The following is a 19,216-nucleotide window of genomic DNA, read 5'->3' as shown; positions in this document are numbered from 1 at the left end:
AAAAAGTGATTGACAGTACCACCACTGATTAAGGGAATGAGCACAAATGCATAACTCCTGCTTGGCTTATTATGCAGGGGCTCAAGTCTTCCTCACCAGGCATAATGCCGCTTCGTGGAGAAGAGTGCAAAAGCATGTGCTTGGTCCACACCCTCTGTTTCCTTTTGTGTAAGGCCAACACCTAAAGTTAGGGAATGAGTCTGGAAGCTCTTGTGGTAAAGTTCTACCACTTCAGGCAGAGCTGAAATGATCAACACAGTTCAAAGTTCATGTTTATACAGAAGTTTAACCAAGGAATGTTCTAAAACCAAACAAATCCTATTTGTGATAATCACCAGCAGTCACACTCTCTTCAAATTTTATAATCAGAGAAGGAAGACAGGGAGAACCTACTCCTAGAATCTTGCTAAAATCAGGTCTCAAAAGAAGGGAAAATGGCTTAATGATAACTACATTTGTTGCATATTTCCTTGTTTTCTTCAGAAAAAAAATCTCATTTGAAGGGTCAAGATGATGTGCTGCATTAAATTAGGCAGAAGTCACACCTATAGGACCTCCCACCCTACCATCTCCCTACCTTGCTTCAAAATGAGTGCTGTTAAGATTTTAGAACTGAAGAACTAAGTCTGGGAGAGGGGGAGCATTTCAAAGGAGATAAGTGGGTTGCACACTTATAGTGTAGTTTTTTACTCTTCTTTTTCTTTAATGAAACCAGAGTGATACCAAGCCCAGCTCCTTCAGATGGCCTAGTACTTCTCTCTCTTTCTTCCTTTCTCTTTCCCATTTCCTTTCTCTCCCTCTCTCCTTCAACTTCTATTTTTCACATATTCAATAAATATTTGCTGTTTTCCAAAAAGCATAGTTTTTCAAATTCCTGGAAAGTAAGTGCTTAACAATTATTATTTTATTCTCTAGCTCCTTCATCCTCATTTACTTAATGTATTTCCTGGACAAAAGGGAAATTGTGGAAAGTCCTTACCATAGAATTCCAATATGGTCTGAACGATGAGGCTGAACACAGTTGAAAAGTAGTTAAAGAGGGTGAGCTTGATGTAGGCAGCAGTACTACTAGTAAACAGGAAGCTTCCCAGGTACATGAGAGGAACAGCAGACCAACCGTATAGCATGAAGATCATCAATGTGTCCAGAAAGTTGTAGTTTTCCACAAATGCAGCCAGTTCGCAGTATTTGAACACTCCCTGGGACAAATGCAGAGTAAGGGCAGGTGAAGGACACAGTGCAACAAGGAGCCAAGCCAGACACTGAGGAGACAGCAAGCACTGCATCGTTAGCACACACAGCTACTCACTACTCAGATCAGCTTACCAGTAGAAAAGCCTCAGCTTTCCCAGCCAGTGTGGCTCAGTGGTTGAGCATCAACCCATGAACCAGGAGGTCACGGTTTGATTCTTGGTCAGGGCATATGCCCGGGTTGCAGGCTCGGTCTCCAGTGTGGGGCATGCAGGAGGCAGCCAATCAATGATTCTCTCTCATCATTGATGTTTCTATCTCTCCCTTCCTCTCTGAAATAATAATAATAATAATAAAAGCCTTAGCTTATGAATCTGAACTAAATTACCTCTTCCTCAATAGAGGACTCTCATAAACAGAAGGACTATACATCTATTTTCTGTTTTTTCCCCCGATTTGGAAAATATTACTTTTTATTTCCTACCCTGACCCCATGATTAAAGTCAAAGTAATTATGTCTGCATTAAGCCCAACTCTGAATTTTCCCAGAAAAAAAGATGGGGCTGCTGTCCTATGACGTAACCTCTCTTGCATTATGCCACACACTTAGACTGCCTCCTGGGTCTATTCTGTACCCCCAAACCCCTCATATCGACTTAAGCAACCCAGGCGCCACCTTATTCATTTATTTCTTAAACCTTTTGCAAATCAGACAAGGAAGCATAACTTTAGATTACATTAGATTAGGAGGAGGGGAATTGCCAGAGCTTTTAAAGAATTTTCCAGAAATATGTATGATTATAGTTGGTAATTACAGTTTCTCTAAAGATAGCCAGGCTGCCTCCTTGGAGCAATCACAGAATTATTTATCAAGGCTACTAAGAGAGGAAAAGAAGGATTAAAATTAGAATAGCCCCTGTTAGAACCTTATGATGCTCTTAGAGGTAGTTTATATTTAAGCAATAGTGCTTAAAGAAAGTATATGTAGAGAATCAGCCAGCTTAGGTGAAAGAACTTGAACAGCTACAACTATAGTTGTTTCCCCCATTCCAATTAAGAGGGTGAAATAAAAAGAATAAATACAGTCAGAAAAGTAACAAGTAACATAGTAGCTTTGTTCCAAGCCTGATAATGCTTAGAGATGTCTCAGAATCTATTTCAAAGAAAATTTAAAGAGCTACTTGGATATATTGGATACATGGAAAAATGTATCCACTTTTTAGGTAAGGTATGACTCAAGATGATAAAAGTGTAAATTCTCCCCAAATTACTCTAAATAGAAATAGAAACAGGCATTTTTAAAATTAGATAAGCTAATTTTAAACATTACATGTAAAAACACAAAACATGTCAAGATAGTCAGGAAATTCCACAGAAGATTAATGGGAAAGGTAAGGAAGGTCAATACAGAAAACATAATTAAATGTATTATAATACTGCCATAATTAAAACATATTGGTAATGGAAAACTACAGATACATTAATGGAATAAAGAATACAAAATATACTTAAATGAGTATTATTAGTTGATAGACATTTCAAATCAGTGGGAGTTGGCTGTCAAAAAAAGATGGTAGAGCAATGGGTTACCTACTTAGGGAAAAAAGTGAATACTAACTTGGCTCTTTACCTAAAAATAAATTAATGAATGAGGATGAAACAGCAAAAAATAACACTAGCAAAGTAAGCTGTGTCCAATGCATAATGGCCTGGTTAAGAGAAAGGGGTAGCTCCTGGACAAATTTCTAGAACTGTTCAATGATGAAAATAGTGCATCTGAAGGCTTATGAGAGACATATCTCCAAAGTGATAGTGAGTTAGCTATCTAACTCCTTGATGAGGCCAGTATGAGATGAGCCCTTGTCTACCTTCCCCATGCTGTAACCATGACTACAACACAGACTAGCTTACAAGCAGGAGTTCAATGTTTGCTGAATAAATAATTTTATGTGTGCAGGAAGGTGGGACTATAGGATAGCTAGAGGTCATCAAGACAGGCACACAGACTGCATGAGAGGGAAGCCTCACCGCACAGTGTCCCGGGTCACATAACACATGAGAAAAGTTACTTGTTCTTCTTTCCTGAGCCTTTATGCATGGGTTCAGTCATGGGAAAAGGCAGAGGACTTCACTAGACCTCACAACAATCTCCTGGGGTGGCAGGGAAAACAGTGTTGGGGAAGTTAATGCATCAGGGTTTGGAGCCAGCAACATAGCTTAATCCTTGCCTCTGACATATGAGCAGTAAAGTCCTCTGCTTTGTGAATCTGACCAGCAGAGAAGGGGTGAGACAGGAATCTTGGTGGCTAGGCAAAATGACAGAATCTTGCCTCCTCTTGTTGGGTCCAAGAATGAGTCCAGTTGGTGGCGTTTCACAGAAGCAGAGCAGGGTGGGAGAGTATCCCACTGAAAACCAGGGGACATCCAAGTCAGATAAGCAAGCAAAGCTAAGAAGCCATACAGAGCACACAGTCTGAGAGTCATTAGGGAAGTTTTGGTGGAGGAGAGAGAGAGGAGAGAGAGAGAGAGAGAGAGAGAGAGAGAGAGAGAGAGAGAGAGAGAGGTGTGAAGAGAAAAAGAGAGGGGAGAACAGAGAGGAAGAAGGACATAGAGGGAGAGAGAGAACAAACAAAATAGAGGAGCTGGAGTAAGATGTAGACATGACTTTAATATACATTACTAGTATATTATCCAGGATGACTTTGAATGTATAAAAGACAATGAGCTTTGGAATAACCCCAACCAGGGTTTTGAAACTGTACCATCTGAGTGAAATTAGATAGGTAACTTATTATGTGAGCCTCAGTTTCCTTGTCTATAAATATAATGAATTAACATCATTGTGCTATTGAATGATGTAACACATAAAAAACATATGACAAGTAACTTTTCTCATGAGCAATAATTGGCAATATTTGACTAAGTATTTTTTTTACTTTATTTTTTATTTTATTTTATTTCTTTATTGATTAAGGTGTCACATATTTGTCCTCATCCCCCCATTCCCACCCTCCACCCCACCCCCCTGTTGTCCTTAACCATTGGTTAGGCTTGTATGCATGCACACAAGTCCTTTGGTTGATCTCTCCCCCCTAGCTCCACCCTCCCCTCCCCTTCCTCTGAGGCCCGACAGTCTGATCGATGCCTCCTTGTTTCTGGGTCTGTTCTTGTTCATCAGTCTATGTTGTTCATCACCTCCCCTAGATGAGTGAGATCATGTATTACTAGAAATATACTTATAAGAACCGAATGTGAGACGAGCAATAATAGTTATGCTGACAGGCAAATGAATCAGTCTGTAGTGAGTTTCTTTCTGGACCAACAGTTCTTTTGAGATCCAATTTCAATGTCCACCAGTTCCTTATGTGTACATGTCATCACTGACTTTTCAGCTCTGGGTGGTGGACAAATGGTGGTAATGCAGGTCCGACTCCCTCTGGTTAGGTCTCGCCCGGACCCGGGGGCGCGTGGCCTCACCTGGACCCGGGACCCAGCCTCACCCGGATCCAGGGGCACGTGGCCTCACCCGGACCCGGGATCCAGCTTCACCCAGACCCAGGGGCACGTGGCCTCACCTGGACCCGGGACCCAGCCTCACCCGGATCCAGGGGCGCACGGCCTCACCCGGACCTGGGTTTCAGCTACACCCGGACCCAGGGGCACGTGGCCTCACCCGGACCCAGGGGCGTATGTCCTCTCCCGGACCCAGGGGCGCGGCCTCACCCGGACCCGGGACCCAGCCTCACCCAGATCCAGGGGCGCACGGCCTCACCAGGACCCAGGATCCAGCTACAACTGGACCCAGAGGCACATGGCCTCACCCGGACCCAGGGGCATGCAGCCTCACCCAGACCCGGGACCACACCTCACCCAGATCCAGGGGCGCACGGCCTCACCAGGACCCAGAATCCAGCTACACCTGGACTCAGGGGCACATGGCCTCACCCAGACCCAGGGGCACGCAGCCTCGCCCGGACCCGGGACCCAGCCTCACCCGGACCCAGGGGCATGCGGCCTCACCTGGACCCGGGACCCAGCGGGGCCTCGTCTTCTCGATCCCAATTCCTGTTGGTCAATTCCCTCTCAGCAATTCCTTCGGCCATCCTCTCAAAGCTCTGGGGCGGCTGCCGCGGAACTTGCCAGGCGGCGGGCTCGGCGAAGCTCCGGTGCGCCCAGTGCATGGCGGTGGGCCGGTCCCAGGTCGCTGCGACAGCGCTTGGGCCTGCAGCGGCGACCAGTCGCCAGGTGAGCGCACCCGGATCCGGGACCCAGCAGGGCCCCGTCTTCCTGATCCCAACACCCATCGATCAACCCCCTCCCAGCAACTCCTCCGGCCATTGTTCCAGATGGTGTCTGCTCTGCCCTCCAGTTGCAGTCTCAAAATGGTTGTGGTAGGCAACAATCAGGCGTCTGCCCTATGCCGCCATCTCAGTCCTCCAGAAGATTCTTAAGTAACCTTATAAATGTGGTTCTGGACATTGTGTCGTCCATTAGTTTACTTTCCTTCATCCCTTCTATTCGTGACCTGTTTCGGTGTCTCCACCTTTTGGCTGCCTCCCTATGTTGATGGAGTGGCTTTGTGTGGTCAGTGACCTATAGGGGCCGGTAGCTCAGCTTCTCCAATCTCCCTAGGTGGTCGCTCTTGGTACCCCCCTTTGTGGGCTGACTGCAAAGTCTTGGTGTTGTTAAGCCTTGATTGCTGTTGGTACACTGGGAGGATTTGACCTCCAGTCCAATTGGCTGTGAGGATCAGCTGTGTCTACTCCGGGAGACAGCCTTATTCAACTAGACTTGCAAAATTGTAAAAGCCTCTGTGCTCAGCTTGGATGGGGTGGAGTTTCAGGGTGGAGCCTACAGCCTTGGCTTCCCATCAGCTCCGCCCTATGAGGTTCCTGGGTCTCAGTGTCCCTCTGTACTCCCTGCAAACACCTCTGAGAGAAAGGCGCCCTGGAGTTTTGTCCACTGCCAAACAGTCTAGTCTCTCCCCCAATGAATCTGGATTCCCAGATTCTTGCCCGGAACTGGGTTTCAGTGTAGTCGGAACTGGGGCTCAGCGCAGTCTGGAGCTTTTGTTTCCTTCCCACCAGGGCAATCCAGCGGCACAGTCAACAGACCATCCTCTGCGCGCATTCCCATGTGCGCCTCCGGTGCTCTGCCCTTCGCCTCTCTCCTGCATCTCCACCTCACAGCCCAGGTTCCCCCAGCATGAGCCTGGCTTCCCAGGGTCTCACCCGGAACCGGGGCCCAGCGCAGCCGGAACTGGGGTTCAGCACAGTCCGGAGCCCCTGTCTCCTCCCCGCCAGGGCAATTCAGTGGCACAGGCAACAGTCCGTCCTCTGTGCGCATTCACGTGCGCACCTCCGGAGCTCTGCCTTTTGCCGCTCCTCTGTGCTTCCGCCCACAGCCCAGATTCCCCCAGCATGAGTCTGGCTTCCCAGGGTCTCGCCCAGAACTGGGGTTCAGTGCAGTTGGAGCTGGGGTTCAGCGCAATCTGGAGCTTTTATCTCTTTCCCGCTAGAGAACGCCGGCCAGCTCTGTCCTCCCCGTATGTGCGCGTGTTCGTGACTCCGCCCGTATCTCCATACCTCAGGCTTTTATGGCTCCTCTGACTTTCCTTGTGGTTTTCTCCTTCATTCTCGTTGTGGGCATTTCAGTCAGCCAGCTTTCCTGTGGTTCTGGATGATGTCCGTTTTGACCTTTAGTTGTATTCTTGAAATTGTTGTGCCAGGCTGCAGGTTAGGTGCTTAACCTATGCCGCCATCTTGGTTTCTCCTGACTAAGTATTAATAATGGATAGTCTTCTATATAGACCTATTAACTAGGAAAGGATAGCTGGGTGTGTCGGCCAAGTTTCAAGAGTCAGAGAAAGAAAGGATTCTCGACATGGAGATGAAATTATTCAGGGGTTTTCTGATTGATTCAATGCATACTGCGCTACACAAGGGAGATAGTAAAGCCAGAGAAAATGTCTGGAGTAGCTCCACAAGGGCCTGTGGTGAAGAATTAGAGGAGCATCCCTCACAGAGTATGGTGGTTTTCTCTTGTTATGCTGGTTGGTTGGTGAGCTGTGAGCATAAGAGGCTGGCAGGAGAACACCAGCTGGAGTCTTGCACTGTTGTGAGATGATGGAAGCCCCACACTGCTCTCTGCATCCTGGGACTCCTCTGTACATACTACTTGCTCACCATACTACCTCACCATCCCTGCCCCAATAAGCCCAGCCCCTGGCCCGTGCTGAGAAGCTGTTCTAGCTGTTGAGATCTCGGTTCTCCTGCAGAACCAATATTAGGGCCCCTGTGCAATATTCACAAGTTGTTGGAGCCAGATTGACTGAAAGTTTCTTTTTTTCCCTCCAACAACTAATTTTACCATTCCATGGTGTAGTTTGAATTGAGAATTGGTAGTTTATCCATTATAGTGGCAATTAGCGTGTTATTTTATAATGATCTATTTCACTACTATGACCATTAACAATGAACTATTTGAGGGCTGAGATGTTATCCTATTCAACTTAATTCCCCAGTAACTCTTGCAAAGAAAGGAGCTTTACCTCTTTTTCTCCTGTGTTTACCCCTTGTAACTGCATAGCTTCACATCTTCCTCACCTTCAATATGCATACAAAAGAAGTTGCCAAGTTCATTAATGAGCAAAGTCTTTACATTAAAAGATGCTGTACTATCCTTATATGTACATTCTTTAAGCCACTTTTTCAATGTCTAGAATCAGTTGTCTACGTCAAAAGTAATTTTGCTTTGCAAACCTAGCCATCTTGAGTTTGAAGTATGAAACTGTGTGTGTGTGGGTGGAGGTTGGGGGTGGGGGTGAAAGGTAACAGGAAGCTTTACTTAGGTCTTGATTCTACCTTGTTTTCTGTAGTCCAATTTTACCAAAGGACACAGCATTGGGAATTAGTGGGAAGTAATATGGGTAGTGAGGGACAAGTGACAAATAATAGTCCATCTTAGAGGTTTTGGCCAGGATCTCATGCTGAGAATTCATGAGAAACCAATTTGAGAGACTTTTCAAAGAAAAATATTTTCTCCAACTGAAAGAATATGAGGGAGAGCATTTCCACAATATATTCTCTGACATAATAAACTTGTAAACTTCTTTACAAGTTTTATTTTAGGATACAATTATTTGAATAGGAATTTCTGGTGGGTGACATAGAAAAATTAGCCTTCATGTAACTTCAGCTAACACTCACCAGCAGTAGGCAGCAGGAAATGAAGAAGTAGATGAGATCCCACAGTAGAGCAGAAAGCCAGTATGTAAGGACATAGACCCCACTCACAAACTGGATGTGCTTTGCCTTAGTGATTCTCTCATTCACTGTCTGGAGGCCAAAGCTAGCGACTATAATAGCCATGCCAAAAGCCAAATATGATACTGTCTGTTTTCGGCTTATAGGCCTATAAAGAATGAAATAAAAATTCAAATAAGTGATGAAGTAAAAGTAGAAATAGCTACTATTTCAGTAGCTATTTTCTAATATATATGTCCAAATTACAAGGGGCTATATGAAGACTCAATTCCAGTAAAAGGAAAATTATACATACACTGTATGAGAAATATAAAGAGGGAGAGGCTGAGGCTTGTTGGAGACTTTAATGGAAGCACTGGGGCCAGAAAGTGACATAAAGAGGATGTTGTCTAACACTGCCAGAGATGTTGTAGCTGAATGATATGCCTCATTATTGAACAAAATAGTAAATATTGTTTTGTTTTTCTCAACCTCAATGGAAAAGGCAATAATGGAGAAGTAATTAAATTCTTTAATTTCCAATATGTAATCTCTTACATTACCTAGAAAAAAGAAAGAAATTGGTCAGTGAGTCAACATGTAATAAATCACCTACTTCTTATATTGGAGAAGAAAGACCAAACATTTTCTTTCCTGTTCTCTTTCCTACTTCTCATAATGGTTATTTAAAATTTTTGTCTTTATCCTCAATAATTCTACCCCATCATTACTCTCTACAATCTCACATTATACTCTACAACTTGAAAAAACAGTAGGATTCCAAGATGGCTGCAAAGTAGGTGGCAGTTATACTCACATGACCCCAGCCCCAGATTTATAAATTATAGAGCAATCAAACTTGAATAATCAACTGAATATAAGCTGAACTGAAATAGTATAACCAAGGATTTACAGAAGAATCCACATAGAGACTGGTAAGAGGGGTAGAGACATAGGAAGGGCTGGCCCTCTCACCTATATGCAGTGGCTGAGAAGCCAGAAAGATATCTATGCTGCAAAACTCCCTTGCTCCCAAGGAGCATGGGATCTCAACCTCATGCCAGGATGCTCAACTCAGAGCAACAGAGATGGGAAGAGGACCCACATAGCATCTAGTAGTGAAAAATCAGTGAGTATTCAATTTGCCTGGGAGAGAAGAAGTCTGCTGAAGACCCAGACGCCATCTTCCAGGGATAAGCACTCCTATTATAGCACCAGCCTGGGGAGTGCATTGTCTGGTCCTCTAACAGCTGGTGAGGATACTCTGTCATGCCCAGGTCCTGTGGAGGGGTCTACAGAATGCATCCAGCAGTGAACTTTGGGGTGCTCTTTTTCTGGGGAGGCTCTTAATGGAGACTCAGAAAGTGACTGAACTGTGTCTCCCCCACCTCTAGCACACAGCTGGCACTGCCCACCCTGCAACAGGTTGAATCACATAGTGGACTCCGTCCTGCTGAGTTCAGTTGCACAGAGGATCAGAGGGCCATGCAGAATGTCTCCTGGAAGGGCTTTTGTCCAGGAATCAAATGGGTGGGTGCTGGGTTGTGTGACAACATGATGGAGGAGCCACTCCTATACACCCTGCCATCTCAGCCTGCACTATCCTGGGAAGGAGAAAAAGAGCCTGTCTCCCCTCCAACAGGCTCACAGGCACCACCCCCAACAGGAATATGCCTTTCCAACTCCCTGATTCCTTGCCCTGCTGAGCTCATTTCCAGGGAGTGAGGGAGAAGGGAGAGCTTCTGGGAGCTAGGACATTCATAGTGTGTGTCCCTCAGAAGCTACTGTCTGGAACCAGGAGGAAGGTGCTAGGCCCCCTCCTTTAGGATGGATTGGCATCACCCCCAACATGAGACTCTTTTTATTTGTACTCCTGAGCAAGGTGCCTCCACCCACCAGCTGAGTTTGCTCCTGTAGAAGGGACAGCAGGTTGCATCCAACCTGAATTTGCAAGAAGTCCCTTCTGGGAAAGCTAAAGTTGGAGACTCTGGCAGAAACTGAGTGGTTTGTGTGTGGAATAAGGCCCACATTCCCTTCATTGAGTGCCTGACCATATAGCATCCAAATAAGGACCCACTAGCCCCATCTCCTGTACACAGTTGCTCTGTCCTACTGAGCTCACAACCTGTGAAGAGTCTGTGGCTCACAGCTACTCTGGGGTCAGCCTACAGTCTTAATTAAAAAGGCTCTGGAGAAAGACCAGGCAACCTCCGGGTGAGGGGGAGTAGCTGACAGGTGAACCTCAGAGAGTATCAGATTTTTTATAGATCTGCCCCCAACTCTAAGCTGAAGGAAGTCAACCCTTGTACACAGAGGCCCAGTAGATAGAGCCACAGTGAACAGGGTGATATCTCCAGATAGATAGCCCAAGGCCAGGTACCTACAACATCTGACATCAACCTGTACCTGAACCCCATCCAAATGGACCCAAAACCAACAAAACTAATGGTGGGCTTCAGACCACATCAAGTTCAACCCAATTTACCATACAAGTTGCAAAACCAAAGGAAGATTGAGGCAGGTGTCAGACCCTGCTGGGAGCAATATAGCCTTGAAGGGCAGTCCCTGCACAGCAATTCATGCACAGGGAATGAGGTTTATCCTTATAGTCAGCTAGCCTGAGGGGTTAACCTCACCCACGAAAGGGCCAAAGGCATTAAAAGTTCAACTATAAGAGAAGAGTACACATAACACACAAAAAACATTCCTGGAACACAGAGCTCAGGTGATGTCAAAGATTGTGCCACTGAACCCAAAGAGATACCTTCTGCATAAAGCCATCCTAACAATTTTGAGAGTCATAGAAGATCTACCTAATTCACAGAAACAAAATGGGGAGACAAAGAAATATATTCCAAATGAAAGATCAAGAGAAATACCCTTAAAAATAATTACATAAAATGAAAGTAATCAAATTACCAGATGAAAAGTTTAAAACAATGGTTATACAGGGGGGAAATGGTGGCAGAATAGGTGAAAGCAACACACACTTTCTCCCTGCACCAAACTTGAGTTAAAGCTATAAAATGTACAGCAATTAACCTGAATGAACAACAGAGGGACACTTGAACAGGAATATTATATCCAAGGTTTAAATAAAGAAGTTACTTAGAGACTAGTAATAAGGGTAGAGACACAGAAAGGGTTGATCCCTGCACTCAGGGGCTATGGCTGTGAAGTCAGAGAAATACTGTGGATGCCAAAGCTCCCCTTGGAGGATAGTGGGTCTCAATCCCAGCTGAGACCTCCAACCCAGAAGACAAGGGCCAGGAAGAAGAGCCTGCATAACATTTGACAGCAAAAATAAATGGGGATTTGGTCCACTGAAAAGAGGAGGCAGTCTGCTTGAATCCCTGGTGAGCTCCTTCAGGGCTAATGCACAAGGACTCACTCTTGGACACTCACACAGAGCTCTAGTAGAGGGAAAGAGACTTAGGGCATATGAAAGCCATAAAGAGAAGATCTGAGTAGCATAGTTCTGGAGAAGGTGGCTTTGGAGGTCCCAGTCCTGAGCCAAATCCCACACTGCCCTTGGGTGCCATCTCCCAGGTTTCAGCACCATTTCTTGCAGCACCAGTTGGAGAAAGTGCACTAACCCTGTCATCCAAATACTGGTTACACCACCCTGCCAAGCTCAAGTCCCACATAGAGAACTGTTGGCTGTACCCAAAGGGGATCTGAGGTGCATTCTTTTTCTGAAGAAACTATGGGTAGTCTCAGACAAGCATTGAACCGAGTGGCTTGGGAACAGATGGTGGGTAGCAGCAGACCTGGAGGGGAGCACACACTTACAAGCCGCTCTTCAGGATCTCTGCTGGAGCACCATAAAGCTAGATGGTGAGAGGCTAGCTCCCCTCTCTAGGGATGGCCAAGGAGGACCTGCACCCTCCTCCCCCCAACAAAGGCCTGTCTGTATTTGACTCCCTAAATCTGCTGGTGCTGCTGGCCAAATGCAGTCCCACAGGGGGAAGGAAGTGCAAATCAAAACTGGGACATCTGGAGTCACCATATGAAGAACACCATATCTGACATCAAGATACACTGGAGGGGCTCAGCCTGTATGGCTTGGTGGTTGAGCACTGACCTATGTACCAGGAGGTCATGGTTTAATTCCTGGTCAGGACACATGCCTGGTTGCGGGCTCGATCCCCAGTGTGGGACATGCAGTAGGCAGCCAATCAATGATTCTCTCTGACCATTGATGTTTCTACCTCTCTTTCCCTCTCCCTTCTCCAAAATCAATAAAAATATATTTAAACAGAATACACTGGAGGGGAGAACCAAGATCGTGGTTTAGTTAAATGTCTGTACTGACCATCTCCCACAACCACATTGAAATTACAAGTAAAATACAGAACAACCATCATTCAGAACTGCCTGAAAGCCAGCTGAATGGAAATCTTACAACTAGAGAAGTAAAGAAGAAAGCATATTGAGACTGGTAGGAGGGGTGGAGGCACTGAATGGGCTGGTCTGACACCATTGTGTGCCATTTTTTAATTTGGGAGGCAGATTGTCACTGAGGAGGCCACCCATGAGAAGCAAGAGGTCCCAGCCCCACACCAGACTGCCAGCCCAGGATCCCAGAGCTGGGAAAAGCAGTCCCTGTAACTACGGGCTGTAAAAACCAGACCAGATTGTGGCTGAGGGACAGGAAGACTGCTGGAATCCCAGGTGTTCTTCTTAAATGGCTAGTGCACAAACTTACACAGTCCCGCTTTCTCCGAGCTCCAGCACCAGGGGATCCAGACACATACGGGGAGGAACTGGATTGTCTGGAATTGGGGCAGAAACTCAGGGGTGGCTTTCTCCAAGATGGGGGTGTTCACAGGGGTCATTGTTCCTGTGCTGGGATCTCCCTCGTCCCAGGGCTGACTGGCAGCAATATATGAGTCTCCATCAGCCTGAAGAACACTGTTTGCTCAGCCCTGGGGATTCCCTGAGACCCTGCCCCATCCAATTTGCAGCCCCACCCAAGCTTTTGGTGGCTGCTTTTCCATATTAATGGCCTGTCTTAACTTAGGCTTCAGACTTTGCTAAAATCTCTCAATTTACCATACAGTGGTGACAGTATGCCCAAAACCTATCAATAAAAGGCCCAAGACCCAATTAGCCTGTCTTGCTTCACACCTGGATCTCACCTGGGCACCTCTAAGCCCAGTACAAATAGCAAGTAGCAGTTGTCTGCAGATCCCGCTGTAGCTCCTGATAGGTGGCCCCGGGCATTGGCTGACTTTGTACCTCCTTGGTACCACTTGGCCCTATAGCCAGTGCACCTGGTGGAAAGCTTCGGATCATACCAGATTATAACTCTACACATCCACAAGTGACACACTCAAGAGGTAGACTCAGTGAGCAACCAAAAGCCCCAATGAAGCAAGTCCTACTCCATAAGAGTGTTTCTTGCATAGCAGCTCTCCCACTGTCCTCACAGCCAATTTGCCTGGAAGTCAATTCCTCTCAGTTACACCAATAGTAATCAAGTCTCAATTATGAGACTGTGCACACAGCACACACAGGGGGACACCTAGGGTGCCCAGCTCAGATGACTGGGGAAGCTGAGCCACTTGGCCCTATAGAAGACCTATTACACAATGCCGCTCTACCAACTTCAAGAGACATAGCAGCTCTACCCAATACATAGAAACAAACACAGGGAAGCAGCCAAAATGTGGAGACAAAAACACACACACAATAACAAAAAAGCATGTCACAAATGAAAGAAGTGGAAGCAAGCAAACTACTGGATACAGAATTCAAAACCATTGTTATAAGATTACTCAAGGATCTTCATGAGAATTTCAAGGATCTTAGTGAGAATGTCAAAGACATGAAAAAGGACCAGTCAGAAATTAAGCATACACTAAATGAAATAAAGAATAATTTATAGGTATTCAATAGTAGAGTAGAGGATTCAGAGAATAAAATCAATGATTTGGAATATGAGGAAGCAAAAAACACCCAATTAGAAGAGCAAAAAGAAAAAATCCAAAAATATGAAAATAGTGTAAGCAGCCTATGGGACAACTTCAAGCGTACCAACATTTGTATCATGGGGGTGCCAGAAGGAGATGAGAGAGAGCAAAATATTGAAAACCTATTTGAAGAAATAATGACAGAAAACATCCCCTCTCTGGTTAAAGAAATCGATTTACAAGTTCAGGAAGCACAGAGAGTCCCAAAGAAGAGAAACCCAAAAGGGCACACATAAAGACACATCCTAATTAAAATGCCAAAGGTTAGATAATTTAATGAAAAAAAAAATGGTGGAGGAATAGACGGACGTGTCCAGAGCCTTATTCCAGAGCAGATAGAATGAGCAGCTGAAACGAGTAACACCCATCCTGAACTGGTGAAGTAGACTCAGCTGGTGAGACAATTTGCAGCCGGGAAGGACAGAGGACCTCTGGAGAAAGCCCAGGGCACTGCGACCACGCGAGTGGCAGACACGTGAGCAGCCCACTCCTGTCCAAGGAGCAGCAGCTGTGTGAGAGGCACCCTCCCCTGTCTGAGGAGCAGCAAACACATGTGTAGCCTGCCCCTGTCCGAGGATCAGCAGCCACACAAGCAGCCCACCCATGACTGAGGAGCGGCAGCCGCATGAGGAGCCTGTCCCCATCTGAGGAGCAGCAGCTGTGTGAGCAGCCTGCCCCCATTCGAGGAGCAGCAGCCACCCGAACAGCCTGACCTGGTCTGAGGAGCAGCAGCCATATGAGCAAACTGCCCACGTCCGAGGAGTGACAGCCCTGCTCAGCCCGCACCGGTCTGAGGAGCAGCAGCTGCACGTGCAGCTAACTCTTGTCTGAGGAGCAGCAGCCATGCAAGCAGTCCACCCCCATCTGAGGAGCAGCAGCTGCATGAGCAGTCCATCCCCATTCGATGAGCAGCAGCCACCTGAACAGCCCGACCCAGTCTGAGGAGAAAGAACTTAAATACACTCTTTTCCAAAGAGGACATACAGAAGGTCAAGACACATATGAAAACATGCTCAAAGTCACTAATCATCCAAGAGATGCAAATCAAAATGACAATGAGGTACCATTTCACACCTGTCAGAATGGCTATCATCAACAAATCAACAAATGACAAGTGCTGGTGAGGATGGGGAGAAAAAGGAACCCTCGTGCACTGCTGTTGGGAATGCAGACTGGTGCAGCCACTGTGGAAAAACAGTATGGAGTTTCCTCAAAAGACTAAAAGTGGAACTCACATTTGACCCAGTGATCCCACTTCTAGGAATATATCCCAAGAAACTAGATGAACCTGAAAAGACCCACACCAAGACACATCATAATTATGATTTATGATAGTAAATGTTCAAGACAAAGAGAGAATCTTAAAGGCTGCAAGAGAGAGACAGGAAGTTACGTACAAGGGATCTCCCATTAGATTATCAAATGATTTCTCAACAGAAACACATCAGGCAAGAAAAGAATGGAAGGAAATTTACAAAGTGATGCATGGCAAGGAACTGAATCCAAGAATACTCTATCCAGCAAGGCTATAATTCAAAATTGAAGGGAAATAAGGAGCTTCTCAGAAAAAAAAAAGGCTAAGGGAGTTTATCACTACCAAGCCAACAATGCAAGAAATGCTAAAGGGACTGGTATAAAAAGAAGAAATATAAAGGTAAGAAGGAATACGGGCACAAAAAATAAAAATGGCTACAAACAAGTACCTATCAATAACTTTAAATGTAAACGGACTAAATGCTCCAATCAAAAAACATCGAGTGGCTGAATGGATAAAAAAACACGACCCATATATATGCTGTCTACAAGAGACCCACCTCAGAACAAGGGACTCACACAGACTGAAAGTGAAGGGGTGGAGTTTTTTGATTGAGAAAATGGCAGCAGAATAGACAGATGTGTTCTGAGCCTTGTCTGGAGCAGAAAGAAAGAATAGCTGAGGGTCGCATGGGGAGTATTTGTTGGTGAGTTAAGAGACAGCTAAAATTCAGGAGAAGGTGGGGGACTGCTGGACGGGGTTCCCCTGACTGGGCAGCCCCCACTGCTGCTGGGTCCCCTTCCAAGAGCTACAGGCTCAGATGTGGAGACTGTGCCATTTTGAAAGGGAAAGTGGATCTTATTGGAAGCCTGAAAATCTACAACTGCAGCAACCACCAAACAGCTGCAAGCCCCATAACACCAGTCCCCAATTGGCACAAACACACGGATTCAGAGGAGCTCTACCCTCCATCACAAAAAGGTCAGATTTCGCCTGGGATAAGGTGAGGTCTCTGGTCCAGGTGGGAGAGAGAAACACGTGCACTGCGGGAACTGGAGGACCAGGGAAATCTGTGCCTAGAAAAATCCGTGGCTGTTGGGGCTGGTGTGATCCGTGAATGTGGAAGGGGGTCTTCAGAGCTGCTAACAGAAGGGATCTCTAAAAATCAACCCATTTTGATCTGATGCAAAAGGACAGCCTAAAAATTTCAAAAGTGTGACGACTGCTTAGACCCAAGGGGGAAAGGAGACTGCTTAGACTTGCTTGCAGCCCCGTTGTTTGCACACTTGGGCTTTTTCCTCTTCAAATCCTTGCTTCTGATTACTAAGCCCAATACATAGGACCACCCAATTGGGGACATCCTGGGAGACTGCAGGGGAAAGTTGTTTTTCTGGAACCCGGGGATTGGAGCAGAGAGTGACCATTGGAGAGCCAGCTCTGGGGCAGCCCATTCCCACAAACGGGTATTGAGTGCCACAGGGAAAGCAGGATCTAAGCACAGGATAGAGAGGCCATATAAACCTGGAAGTCAATCCAGAAACACTGCCACCCAGGGGCTGAATTGCAAATTGACTCTTGTGTAATCAAAAATAAAGGAATACAAGAAAATATGACACTGCCTGCTTAAAAATCAGGACTGGTTTACAACACTAAGGAGCAGTGGAATGCAGGGAACTGCAATACTGTCCAGACTGGGAAACAGGCATGACAAACAGAACAATAGAGGAGGTGAATGACCTTCACTACTGCACTTTTTATTTTTTATTTTCATTTTTTCATCTTTTGCTTAAGAAACTAATTTTTTCTTTTTTCCTCACTTGATTTTACCTTTTTAATTATTACTTTTTTATTTTCAATCAGTATTATTACTACTACTATTTTACCTTTTTTTTAAAGTGACATTTTATTTTCTTTTTATTTTACTTCTATATTCTATTTTCATCTTTCCTTTAACATCGTTTTACTCTATCTCAACTCTACCTTTAGGCCATCACTCTCTTTCTAACCTCTCCCCCTTTGGTGTCCTGTTTCTCTTACCCATTTTCTGCTTTAGATTATCCCTATTCTTTCTGTTTACCCCCCTGTTAAAATTTCACCATACTTATATATCTAATTTCCAATCCCCTGCTCCAAACCACCTCTCTCTTCTCTGTCGTAACTATCAAAAAATTATTTTTCTCTCTGTCCTTTTGTTGTTGTTTGCTTGAATGTTGATTATATAGATTTTTTATGATTTTTTGTGAGATTGTTTTGCTTATTCTTTTTTTGTTTGTTTTTTTTGTTTGCTTTTTTTTTCCTTCTGTTTTCCCTTGCCTCGCTTGATATTAGTTGGTGTTCTAGTTTTATTAATCTCCAGGTACTTGTTGCTGGCATTTTCTGGGATTAGTGGCTGTTCTATTGGAGTTTTCTCCCCATATATATAGTTTGTTCCCCTTTATTTCTTAGTATCTTTCTTGTATCTCTTACTTTTTTCTTTCTTTTCCCAATTTCATTTTGACACTCCTTTTTTTCTTTCTTTTTCCTCTTCTTCTTTCTCTACTATCCTCTAATTTGCCTTTCTCTGGTAGTCACCTTTATTGGGGTTATTCATACTATGAGTACATTTCTGTTCAGTGCCTTGTGTATTGTACCTGGCTGTGCTGTATTTAGTGCATTTAAATCAATGCAAGAGAGAGAGAACTACATAACCAGACATCCAGAGAAGAGGGACCATGGGGAGACAAAGAAACAGCCCACATATGAAAGAAAAGCAGGCATCACCAGAAAAGGAAGTGAATGAAATAGAGGCAAACAACCTATCAGAGAAAGAATTCAGATAAATAGTCATAAGGTGCCTGAAAAGAATGGAAGACAAATTCGACAATATAAGTAAGAACCAAGAGGAAATGAAGAAGAACCAAGAAGAAATGAAAAAGGACATTGCTGCTGTAAAGAACTCAATAGAAAGCATCAAGAGCAGACTAGAAGAAGTAGAGGACCGCATCAGTGACCTAGAGGACAAGATGGGAAAAAATACCCAAGTAGAGCAGCTTCTAGAAAAAAAAAAATTAAAAAGCAGGAGGAGAGCCTAAGGGAACTTTGGGACAACACGAAACAAAACAACATCCGCAAAATAGGGGTCTCAGAAGGAGAGGAAACTGAGCAAGGAATAGAAAACCTGTTTGACGAAACAATGACAGAAAACTTCCCTGATATAGGGAAGAAAAAACCCACACAAATCCAAGAAGCTCACAGAGTCTCAAGCAAAATGAACCCCAAAAGACTGATGCCAAGGCACATTATAATTAGGCAAACACCAAGGACAAGGTAAGAATCTTAAAAGCAGCCAGAGAGAGACAGAAAGTTGCTTACAAAGGAACACCCATCAGACTAACAACTTATTTCTCAACAGAAACTCAGCAGGCCAGAAGGGAATGGAATGAAATATACAAAGTCATGCAAAGGAAGGGTCTGAATCCAAGAATACTGTAACCAGCAAGGCTATCAATCAAAATTGAAGGTGAAATCAAGAGCTTCACAGACAAAAAAGGACTAAGGGGATTTTTCACCAC

The 19,216-nt window shown here is 44.9% G+C and overlaps 1 protein-coding gene across 7 annotated transcripts in view; it reads right to left on the bottom strand.

Annotated features, from left to right (window-relative positions):
• Positions 1 to 19,216, bottom strand: part of LOC103296290 (phospholipid-transporting ATPase ABCA3-like) — a 451,749-nt gene that overhangs the window by 63,897 nt on the left and 368,636 nt on the right. For all 7 annotated transcript variants that reach the window (XM_054714397.1, XM_054714395.1, XM_054714398.1 and 4 more), the window contains 3 exons: positions 8,752 to 8,998; positions 8,400 to 8,604; positions 980 to 1,199 (listed from right to left, as the gene is read on the bottom strand). In XM_054714397.1, coding sequence (XP_054570372.1) covers positions 980 to 1,199; positions 8,400 to 8,604; positions 8,752 to 8,998 — 672 coding nt within the window. The remainder of the gene's footprint in view (positions 1 to 979; positions 1,200 to 8,399; positions 8,605 to 8,751; positions 8,999 to 19,216) is intronic.

The sequence above is a fragment of the Eptesicus fuscus genome, chromosome 4 (assembly GCF_027574615.1).
Source record: "Eptesicus fuscus isolate TK198812 chromosome 4, DD_ASM_mEF_20220401, whole genome shotgun sequence".
Classification (NCBI taxonomy): Eukaryota; Metazoa; Chordata; class Mammalia; order Chiroptera; family Vespertilionidae; genus Eptesicus; species Eptesicus fuscus.
This window is presented reverse-complemented; position numbering and strand designations above follow the sequence as displayed.